The sequence below is a fragment of the Hipposideros armiger genome, unplaced genomic scaffold, assembly GCF_001890085.2.
Source record: "Hipposideros armiger isolate ML-2016 unplaced genomic scaffold, ASM189008v1 scaffold_563, whole genome shotgun sequence".
In the NCBI taxonomy this organism is placed as follows: Eukaryota; Metazoa; Chordata; class Mammalia; order Chiroptera; family Hipposideridae; genus Hipposideros; species Hipposideros armiger.
The window spans coordinates 1,163,132-1,175,387 of record NW_017731913.1 but is presented as its reverse complement, the minus strand read 5'-3'; the positions used below and the strand labels follow the sequence as shown (position 1 = coordinate 1,175,387).

Below are 12,256 nucleotides of genomic sequence, written 5' to 3'. Positions count from 1 at the left end.
ACCATCATTGCGCTCTTCCCGGGTGAGGCAGATCAGTCGCCGGCTTCTGGACGGCCGCTCACTGTGGCTGCTGGCCGCTCACGCTGGCTGCTGGCTATATATGGTAGCCCATGGCAACCCACTGCTACAGGGACTGCAGCCTATGCCGTCACCAACAACTCACGGCAGCCCAGCTCCAGGTTGAGCTGTTGTTAAGCATCTTAGCTGTGGAGGGCAGTGTCACTGGCCCTCATATGTGGGATCCGAACCGCGGCCCTCTGGGGTCCCAAGCCAGTTCTTAACCATCGCGCCACTCGGCCGGCCCATACTTCACTGTTTTGTGCCTCAGTTTTCTCATCTGTAAAATGAGTTGTGTGGCGCATTTAATGAATTAATACATACAAAATGTTTAGAACTGTGCCTGGTATATAGAAAGTACTCAGTAAGTATCTATTGCAGAATAACTGACCTGTTAAGTCATGTATCTAATTTATTAAGAATTCCAGATAAAACCAACAGCCTTGTTTACAGAGTACAAATACATGTGCATTTTTACTATAACAGTTAAAAATTCTGATGACTGGCCATTGTGTTTTCTGGGATATTTGTAACTAGGATACATGTCCATTAGCAAACAAGTGAACCAGAGACCCTCAATACAACCCTAGCATGTAAGCATGCGGTGCTTGAAATCTAAAGATTACTGTCATCCCGCACTATTGCTTCCCCAGTGAAAAGGCCTTGAAATATTAGTTATGATTTTTTAAAGTGAATAGGTCTGGTAGACCTTAACAATTATTTCTTCCCTAAGTCCACTTCCATTAAAATTTTTATTTTAGATTGAACATTAAAGGAAGTTAATTTGTTTCAAAATACTGATGTCAGAGTAATTTGCTAAACCTTTCTACTGACCTCTTATTTCCTTTAACTTTTTTTACACTATATTAGGAAACCATGGAATATGTTTTGTTTCAGGAACTTGGGTATTATATTTTTATCCTCCAGTGCCTAATGTATACTATTGATGTTCAATACTTGTTTGTTCAATGAATAAAGTAGCATGACAGAGGTTCTTTGGCCAAGTCATGCCTTCCTTTGTTTACAGAGGCCTACAGAGCCAGTTAAGTAGGCAAGCACATTGGGTGGGAGGCAAAGAAAGTAGCAGGGATCGTGACAAAGTGTATCTGAAGGATTAAACACCAGCCAGAGTTTACGAGCTGTGCTGTGTGTAAGGAAAGGCTTCTGCAGAAAACAAACGAATAGATACCTCATACGAATGATAGAAATCCTTCAAGTTATTCTAGACTATTTCGGTTTTCCAGTTCAGTGGGTATCATGATTCCATAAAATAAATAAATATATGTACACATAGATTGACCCCCAATATATTGATGCATATATAAAGTGCTTTGCCCTGGAAGAAAGTTAATTTAACAACTTACTTGCCCTCATAGCTGTTCATTTGCTATATCTCTGTTTATTGAGAATTGATGGAACTTTAGAGGTGCTTGCCAAACAACTTTGCTCTAAATTTATAAGCAATCTGAGGAGCTTTGTAATTCCTGGTAGTGATAACATGAAGAACGTTTCTAATTAGAACAAAAGCAAAAGTTAAATATTACCAAGAGAATAGTGAGTGGCCAATGTATAGCATGCTGTGTGGCATTCTTGCAGCTGGGAGGCCACCTGGCTCTGCCCTCTCTGCCTACTTGCCAGACTTCAGAAGAAACTGGGAAAAGGCAACTAGAAAAATGATAGTCCACCCTTAAGCTCTCATTGCTAGGATGATAGCCGATACCCTGCAAATTAAGTGTGTAGGGGTTTCAAGGCAGTGGACCAGTTTCACTGGACTTTCTCAGAGTCTTAGCTCTTTTATTCTCTCTCTGAGTTCAGGCATATTTACATTATTGTGCCCTGATTCTTGATCATCTTCTTGTTTTGAAGCCTTGGTGTGAACCACACCCTGTAGCCAGAAGTCTGCTTGCCAAGCCTTTTCCAAAATTCTTCCTATGGCTTTTAACATTTAACCCCCTCCTTGAAACGTGCAGCATAGACAACCCCTCACCCCACCCAAAACTTCCCTCACCACCCCTTGTCCAATCCTTTGCTTGTGCAGTGTTACTCTTGTCCTGTGTATGTTACTGTTTCATGTTGACACGTTTGTATTCATTCCATGTCTGTATGAGAGTGTGGTGTTTCCTTTGATGGGGTGGTAGGGACCATAACTTTTTGACTCATGGTGTTAATAGATAACTTACTTAGTAAATGGTTGTTGATAGAGTATAAAATTCACTGGGATTTTGAAGCTGAACAAAGATAGTTTGAACTCTTTTGTAAATTATTTGCAAAATCGACAGATTCTTTTTTACTGATTCCTATACCTTCAACAAAAATGGACCAGTTGCAGAATTGATAAAACCTATTAATAAAACCAATTTAAAACATACCGAGGGTGCCAAAAAAATGTATACACATTTTAAGCAAGGGAAAACTGTATTAAAATTGTAATACTCAATATATTACCGATAACAAAAGATGAATTCAAGTCATGTTTGACTTCTGCAATTACAAGAGGTGCTTAAAGTGGTTCCCATCAGTGTAATTTTTTCCTTTCTTAAAATGTATATATGGTACTTTTTTTGGCACCCTCTGTAATTATTGGGGAAGGGAAAACGAGGGCATTTGGCAGGAAACCAGGTAAACTTTGTTGTTCTAAGGTATTTAATTAGAAGAATTGTGCAAAAAATTTTGTTAATGTTTAAACTGATTTGTGTTCCTTCTTTTTCACTGCAGTTTGCTGCTCAAAAATAACTATTAGGCAAATTTTCTCCACCTCTCTTTATCTTTTCCTGGCTTGTGTCTGTTATCAGTGCTTTCTGATTACATATCCCAAACGTGCTCCTTTTATATGTTATTATCTAATATGATGTAGGAGGAACTTGCATTGTTTACTTTTTTGAAAGTTGCCTTCTGTTTATTATGTTATGACTGAAAGATTCTTCTCCACAAATGCTTTTGGGTCTAAAGCTCAGATACTAAAACTAGTAGTGCTTTGTGTCCCCCTAAGTAGAAGGGATTTGTAAGGCATTTATTAAATTCAAACATTCTTAAGGAATTAATTTAAATGACTGCTAATTCTACTGCATTAGAAGCATTAACATTTATTTGATACGTATTGAATTAAACAAAAATGTATATATATTCTTAAAGTATATTCTAATCTTCAGTTTAATTACAAATGTCATTTAATATTTTTGAGTAAAACTCAGTATTATTGCATAAAAGCTTAGAAGCGAGTTTAGTGCTACCTACAAATTTTCAAATAATACTTAATTTTTAATCACTATTAACAAATTAGTAAGCCATTTAAAAATTAACATTTCTTGCAGTCACTTTCATAATTGAATATCTCATTTTAGCAACTGCTTTGTTTCCTTCATTTTTTTTCTTTTCTCTTAGTTTATTTCGTTTATCTTTTGTATAGTAGACCCAAACTGCCTTGTGTTGGAGGAAAAAGCTGTATGATGGACTAGATAGAAGTTTTACATGTGATGGAATTTAACCTCCCTTTATGTCTCTCCCCTACACAGTCCCTTCAGTCTGAATATGTTCATTACTAAGGCCTTGCCACTCCGGGGAATGCTGTTCCACTCTTAGACACAGTTTCTTCACCTGGACGAGCAAAGTAGAGAGAAAGTGACTGCTTGCCCGAAGACTATCTCTGCCTTCTTACCTTAAATTAAAGTCGGCACTAGGATAAGACCTTCAAGAGACTTGAAACCAGAAAAATCTGGTTAATGACTACGATAAATGCACTGAAACTATGTTTGTGGATGTCAACACTTTTTAAGACAGTTTTAATGTTGAATTTGGTATTTTGAAAGGTTATTTTTACTGTATTTCGGTAATACATTTGTTATTACATTTACATGTACAGTGTTACATTATGTATGTATTGTGAACTTTAAAAGGCTATTTTGATAAATTTATAAATATATAAAATTATGTAAAATCTAGACTATATTTTGACTTAGATTTTCTTGCTGTTTGCTACCAAAAATTTGTATTTTGAATTTGTTTAGTATGGTTTTGTGTACAATGAATATATAATTCCTCTTGATCAAGAAAAAATAAGGGAGAAAGTTATTTTTATGTTCCCACTATGATTATGGCCTATCCATTCTTTCTTTTGGGAAGTCAGTCTAATGGAACAGTGTATCCAAGTTTATCTCTATCTAGCACGAGTATAATCATTGGATAGGGCTTATTAGACCATTTCCTTTCCCTTTGTTTCTGTTGCTGAGCCATTTAGTTTTGCATCCTTGGGGGCTTTGGCAAAATGTAACATCCAGTTGAAGATCAGAATTCATTGAATGTTTCTCCTGAAAGCAGCATGCCTTTGCTCCACGAAATGACTCAACATTCCAAATGCTTTTCTTTCTTTCCTCCTCTCAAAAGAGCTCTTAAGCCAACTAGAATATTTTGCCTTTGGTGCAGGTGGTTGTTGCCTATAATCACACATGGTCTGGCACCAGTTTTAAATCAATGAAGAGAAAAAACAGAAAAGATGCTGCTAAGTAGTTCTCTGTTAATTAAAGGAGATATGTTTTGAAGAGATTACAAACCCCTGACACACAAGCTAGCAAATCAGAAACCTAACATGCAAATGAAGGGACTCCTTAGAGGTCCTCACAGCCCTTTCATGCAGGTGAGAGCTTATATTCAGGCCTCCGGAAGCCTGTAGGCTTCATTTCTATGGGGAGTCGGGGAGCCTTAGATCCTGACTCCTCCATGCTGCTTAAGAATGGACTACTCAGAGACAGTTAAACGGATCCATATGAAGTGCTTTATTCTCAACCGCTGAGTTTTTTATAATGTATTTATTAGGAGGGGGTACCTTAAGACTATTATACATGCTTCAGCAAAACGTCTTGTTTATGTTTTACATTTTTAAAAAGGCATTTGAATGAATGTTTGACTCAGGTTGATTAGCTTAACCTTCAATAACTAAAGTACCAAATAATTGCACTAAACTGATGAAAAAAATGAATTATATGTTTTAGGAATCAAAATTTAAGTGGAATTAAATTGTATACCTTTTTAAAGCTGAAATAGTAAAATATTTTATTATGAGTTATTATAAAAAAGATTGGTTTAATGGATAGGATGATGATATTGTTTTTTAAAAATTATCAGTGAAAAATAATTCAGATGACACTTGAGAAGTGGGGAAAGGGAACCATATTGACAATTTTAGTTCTGTGAACACTAATTTGTGTGCAGCTATTAAATGATTGTAAAATGACTACTGTAAATTTTCCATAAGTATGTGTGTATAGTAGTCATATGTATCTACATGTGTAAATCTTAATTATTTATACACATGTGCATACATAGACAATCAAGAAGTGTATGTATATAATATAGAAAGTATATAGCAAAGTAATTCTACTCCAATAATAAAAATTGTTTGACATGTATTTTGTTATGAATAGTTTACCTTCAGAAAGATATTTTGTTCTATTTTAAAGTGTAGAAGAATACACTGCTAATAAATAATAAAAGTTTTATGGAATTTACAGTTTTCTAGCCTTTGTAATTTGGATTTTGAATAATCAATGTACTGAAGTCTTTTTATAATTTTATATTTGATCCAATCTTGTTGATGCCTTCAGTTGGATTTCTCAAGATCTCCATTCTGGAGTTTTAGTTTATCTTTTACTGACTTTCCGGGTGGTGGCCATTTCCTGAAATACATGACAGTGAGCACAAAGAAAAATCTTATACTTTGAATTTCACAAGTCAAATAATGTCAGGCTGTTGCTGTTTTGCTCTCTATAATATTCCTTTCTGTTAATAAAACACTGGTTATGATCAGTGTTTTGGGTCCTTCTTGGTCATTTATGACTAATGTACACTGGGCATCAGTTCCTTTTGAGAAAGAATGGCCATTTTTCTTCAAGGAGAAATTATAGAAATAATCAGATGGTGCCAATCTCACTACTGTTGGATCTATGCCCCGAAGGGGCAGCTTGGGAGGAAGAAACTGCACTTTTGATTGGAGATATTTTGTGTATTAAACTGGATCTCTTTGGATTGTGATGTCTCTGAGGTTTTACCCTTCTGTCTTTAAAATTTTTCAGAACACAGGAAGGGTTGTGGGTGGGAAGGTGACTTCACTTTTTGAGCTGGGAATCTGCCAATTAGCTGTCCTCACAACACTGCATGAGACATAATACCGAGGTTGTCACAGGACCACAGAGAAGGAGATTTCCTAGGAATTCATAAACCTGGCTAGAAGGGCAGAAAATTTTTTTTCTACAGATTGATTTCTTATGAAAAAAATATTTTAAAAAATCAATTAATTAGTTCCAACAAATTTCTCACCTACTGGTTATTGATTTTACATGGTTTTGTTACCCTCAGATGTCAAATGACTTATAAATCTCAACACACCTGGAGAGGCAACACGATATATGTATTCAGCTGTGATTCAAATAGCAGGAATGTGAGTTTACCAACAATAAGCTACACAATGTATTTTCAAAATTGTTCTCACTTGTATGCTTTCCTTGGTGACGTGTTAAACCATCAGTATGTCAAAAGTTTCTACTTAATTGTTGGTGCATAAGCTGAACAGTACTCTTTGGTGTTTTGTGTCATGTATAAAGTCTATACTCTTCCCAAAGTGCCCTGTAAGACAGAGTTAATGATACCTGCAAAAGCCTTGTGGACCTCTTAGTAACAAACAGCAGAGCAAGAAGTTGCTCACTGCATATCTCCTCAGAACATTAATCAGGGAGATTTCCAGTTACAGCAAGATATAATTTACACCATAAGATAAAACTCCTTTATTTATACAAAGGTCGCATAGGGGCTGTGGCACCCATGGCATAGAAACGAAAGTGGCAAATAATTGTATTAAGTTATTTTGAGCTGAATTGAAATGTTAATATATTCCCACCCAGTTCCTTCTCTATGGATTGAATTATGATAATCATATCAAGGAGAAAAATAGCTTTTCTAGAAAATTTTAAACTTTTTTTTTTTGGTGTGTGCAAGTAGAAACTTAAATTTAAAGACTACTTTTAATGCAAAACACAGGTATTTGGAACTGGTTTTAAATGGACAAACATAAGTAAACTGACCTTTGCACTTGCCGTGTCTTGCTTTAACCTGCATACCACCAAAACAGAGATGACTTACATCAGCACTCACTGTTTCTCCTTTGGTTTGAGTCAGGTTGACCAACAGGTTTTTTAAACGTTGAATTGCAAGTGAAAAACAGGGCAAGGTAGTAACTGTAAAAATGGCTTCAACTGCAAATGTTTACATTTATATTAAACTTCAGATTCAGGGGTAATGATTTATCAGTTGTATCTTGTTTATTTATGTCATGACTCTTTTCCAAAAGGATTTAAGGTGGCTGCAAAGAATGGAGCAGATGTACGATAGAGGAGCAAGACGGGGCTTTAGACCCAAAGTTTGAGGCAACCGATGCTGGGACTTTAAGCTGAGATAAGTAGTAGGCCTCTTGAATGTCATAGGAGATTGGGCAAATTTACACTAAATACACACCTTTGGGACACTTTATTGGGATTTAGTTTACTCAAAATTTTAAGAGTAATACAATACATTATTACTAACACTGGGCTCTGTGTTGTACAGTAGATCTCCAAGACTTATTTCATCATGCATAATTGAAACTTTGTATCCTTTGGCTAATTTGCCAAGAGGATAGACCTTAGGTGTTTTTGTTTGTTTGTTTAAAGAATTTACTGGGGAATCGGGGAAGGGGAACAGACAAGTTGCTGTCCTTTGGTTCTTCAGTCTAATTGTGGAGGACGCCGCTTCACTGGCCCATGTTGGTATTGTGATCATTGTGCTCTTCCCGGCTTGAGGCAGATTGGTCACCGGGCATTGGACAACCGCTCAGGGCGGCTCACAGCAGCTCACGCAGGCTGCCGGCCACTCACGGTAGCTTATGGCAGCTCACTGCAGCCCCGCTGCAGCCTACGCCATCACCGGCGACTCAAGGCTGCCCAGCGCCAGGTCGAGCTGTTGTTCACCATCTTAGCTGTAGAAGGCAGTGTTATTGGCCCATGTGGGATCTGAACCGGCAGCCCTGCTGCTCAGAGCTCGCGCTCCCAAGCGAACTCTTAACATGCCACTCAGCCAGCCCAACCTTAGGTGTTTTTAACACAAAATAATACTAACTGATAATAATAATGAAAAAGACAGGAGTACTCACAGGTAAGATTCATTACAGTGAAAGGATACAACACAAACTCAGTCAAGGGAAGGATTCATGGAGTGAGGTCAGGAGAAAACCAGGCATAAGCTTGCAAGCATCCTCTCCCAGTGGAGTCACGCAAGATATGCTTCAATCTCCAGCAACCAGTAGTGACAACAGACATGCTGTCTACCAGTGATGCTCAAAGAGATGAAGCACCCGAGGTTTTTTATTGGGGGCTGGTCCCGTAAGCACCCTCTGCTGAGCATGAACCATAAGCCCAGACTCCCAGAAGGAAAGCAGGTGCTCTGCATAAACCATCCTGTTTGCACGGGTTCAGGCACAGCGAACCGCCCTGTCATTAGGGGGAGTTTGATATCAGTACAGGGAGCTGTTTACCAGTCCAGGTACAAGCCAAGGGCAAAATTGAAAGCAGACTTTCCTAAGGACACCAGTCTCAGGCCTACTATGTTAACACTTTTTTTGTACACTCTGTGTCTTAGCCAACTGATTTTGTAGTAACTAAAAGCCCAATTACCTAAAAGCAGCTTTACCTTGTGAAGTTGACCCAAAGTCCCTGTATTTGGAAGGCTTCTTTCTGGAGAAAAGAAGCTGTGATCTAGGAGACAGGGGGCGTATATTTCTGGGTCTCTAGTGCTCCAGCTGGGCCAGAGTTCTGATTTGTTTTTAAATGGATAAATTCAGATGTGGTACCGTTTCCTCTCCCTAAACACTCTGCTGGCTACAGTGTACGCGCTACCACCAAGGTCTCCAACATTCCAATCCTTTTCAGGGAAACGAATAGGGATTCTCTTCTTTGCGTTACGAGATGAACTAGTCTAAAATTTGGCTCCTAACACTTAACTGTTATTTAATAAGTGAAAGAAATAAAAATATAAGTAAATACAGTTTTTAAAATATTGCAATTTCAAAAACATTAAAGTAAAAAAGTATTGTAAAAAACTAAAGCTAAAAAATAACGACTGAGATAAAAATAAAGGCACAGTGAGGCTTTAAAAAAGATATACTTAAAACAAAAATATAAATTTAATAAAATATATACTATAAAATGATAAACTGCTTAAAATAAGATAGAAGGCAAATCTAAGGAATAAAATACAATGAAAAAAAATACCATTTCGGAATTGGAAGATTTAAAAGAATGAGCTAGAATAATCTAAAGTAAGAACAAATCAAACCAAAAAGACCTGGATTTTTAAAAATAAAAATTTAAAACATAAAAAATAAATTTAGAACACTCTTAACCAAACAACAGGGCTGCTTGTGCAGAGAACATTATAGATGCTCCCAACTTTAACGCGCGTAGGCCTCCCTTTTAGCTGGATCCCAAGGCTGAGCTGCCCTGGCTAGGCCTGTGAGAGTCAAAATCCCAGGCAGAATATGCTAAGAAAAAGGCCTATGAGCAAGACACTTTGTCATCTCAAATGATCCCCGTGAGATTTCCAACCTGGCATCTGCAGTCCTGCCAAAGCTGTTAAGCCTTAAGGGAATGTTAAGAATATATTTTTTTCAGTCATGATCACAAGCCAGACAATGCAATAAATGCCATAAATCTATAAGAAAAATTTACAAGCTATCTTCCTACATAGCCCTGAGAGGTTTCAGGTGGAGGAAAAAAACGTGGAGAAGTGAAGTGACTTATCCAAGGTCATACACCTAGCAAGTGGGACAGCCCAGATTTAAACACCATCTTAACGCCATAGCCAGTGTCCCCTCCCTTTTTGCTGAATTACACATAGCCAAACAGCCCCCCTTAAAAATGGCCTGCCTGCTGTGAAAAAGTGCATCAAAGTGAAACACCAGAAACACCTCAAGCAAGACGATACTCAGCATTTTAAAGCTTCAGATTGGAGCACATGTTTTTAGGCCTAGAAAAAAGTTTGGTTCAAAGCAATAAAAATTGCTTTGAAAATAGAGCTGTTTCGAGGCAGGGAGAATTACAGACGTATATATAAATTAATAAGCTCTTGCTGATTCTCAGCTAGTGTATAAGATCTAAAAAGGTCAAGAATGACTACATTGGAATCTAATGGAAGAAAATCATATTCTTGAAATAAAAAAAAAATTGGTATAATTTAGCATTGAAAAGATTTGTTGGCCAAAAGGCAGAGCTCAGGTTTGAAGTTTTCACAGCAACCTGTCCGTGCACCTCTGTGACAGGCACCAATAAGGGCTTCGTTTTCTGTGCTCACATGGCAACGAGCAGCATCTGATAAATTTAAGGAATTTTTAATATAAGTTTTAGCATTGTCCTAATAATAAACTCTGAGCAACTCTTTTCCAAATTGTACTGTGCTCTTGGTTTTAATGGGCTCAAACACTGTGCGTGAATACATCTGACTGTATTATAATTAGAATCTGATTTAGTAAAATAGTGTATTGCAAGTATATCTTGTGGACTTTAGTCAATATGCTATTTTTATTTAAAAAAAAAACTATGATTCTTGTAAAAAAAAAATCAGAGCTGTTATACAGCAAATGGTTCAAGTCCTCCTTTCCCTCAAATCTACTAATTTGAAGTAATTGTGATAACAGATTATATTTCCATATTTGATTTTTTTTTCCTAACGCATGTTCTGTATTAATAATGACTCTATCTGAACATCTGAAATATGATGTGTTCTCATTCCTGCACAAATAACGCTCAGTGTACCAAATGGCGTCCTGCGTAAAAATAGCCCCGCTGGTGAGTTGCATTTTAAGGCTTCCTTTTTCCATGTTTCACATAGAGTCAATCCTTTTAATGATGAGCTTACCTTCCACCTTCCTCAGGAAGCCTTTTTCTACTTCAGGCTTGGTGAAGTGTAATTGTTTTTCTTTCACGAGGCTGTGGCATCCTTAACTAAGTTTGTATGCCTTTTATTGCTCTACCCCAGTACCGGCTTCAGGCACAGGACCCTTTTATTTCACTTCTTTTATTTTTATTTTTTTCATAGTTTCTCAGCATGCTCCAGAAATTAAATGTTATATACATTTCATTTTTGGGGGGTAGACCCTTAGGCATTAGATCTAGGAGTCTGAGTGAAATCTGGTTCAGGATAGCTTCCTGCTGGGAGCAAAACTTTGCAGAGGCTTTATCAGAAGGGACTTGGGAAAGCTTGATGGATGGCTGCCCATGGCGTCTTTGCTGGTCTGGAAAGAATGGAAACAAAGAAAGGAATAAAAACAAAAAAACAAAACATAAAAAACTCATATTGACCTACAGAGATTGGAAACTTGACTGGGAATTTATATTCATTCATTTGACAAAATTTATTGAGAGACCGCAGATAGGAAGTTAAAACCGTAAGTTCACAGTCTTCTGAGGAACACACACCTAAACAATGACCATCCAGTCTGATGACATGTTTTTCCTGGGAAACGCTGATGGTCCTGAGGAGAGAGCCTGGATAAACTTGAGAAGAAAGTGTGGTCAAAGGACCTTCACAGCAGAGCAGGCATTTGCTGATTTGGCTTTGAAGGCAGTAGGAGGTGTAGGGGTAAATATTAGTATCTTTTGCCTAATTAAGAACCTGAATGTGTTCACCTGGCCAGAAATTAGAAGAAAACCATCTTCAAACCAGTGGAGGAGCCATCCAGTGCTCTCTGCCCCAGCAGGGTCCATACATGCTAAACACTAAGGTGGACCCAGGAGGAGAAGAGATGGCTTGTTTTCAGGACAAAATGATGCCTGCTCAGTCCTTATTGCTTTCCCACAAGTGAACAAAACTGACTAAGGGAGTTGGGTGGGGCTGTGGGTTGGAGGAGGTCATACAGGAATTGAAAGGAAGAGGGGGATGGAAACATTTTATCGGAATGTAACTTCCCTGACAAGTCCTCAACTGGCTACGTTTAAAGTATATATATAGATAGGTAGATAGATAGATGATAGATAGATAGATAGATAGATAGATAGATAGATAGATAGATAGATAGATAGATAGATAGATATAGGGGCCGGCCGAGTGGCGCGATGGTTAAGAACTGGCTTGGGATGCCAGAGGGCCCCGGTTCGGATCCCACATATGAGGGCCAGTGACACTG

At 37.6% G+C, this 12,256-nt stretch overlaps 1 protein-coding gene across 1 annotated transcript in view; it reads left to right on the top strand.

The window, feature by feature from the left end:
- Nucleotides 1-5,560, top strand: part of LOC109371356 (dual specificity protein phosphatase CDC14A) — a 51,795-nt gene extending 46,235 nt beyond the window's left edge. The window contains exon 8 of the mRNA XM_019623821.1: nt 3,570-5,560. Coding sequence (XP_019479366.1) covers nt 3,570-3,599 — 30 coding nt within the window. The 3' untranslated portion in view covers nt 3,600-5,560. The remainder of the gene's footprint in view (nt 1-3,569) is intronic.
- Nucleotides 5,561-12,256: the final 6,696 nt, after the last annotated feature.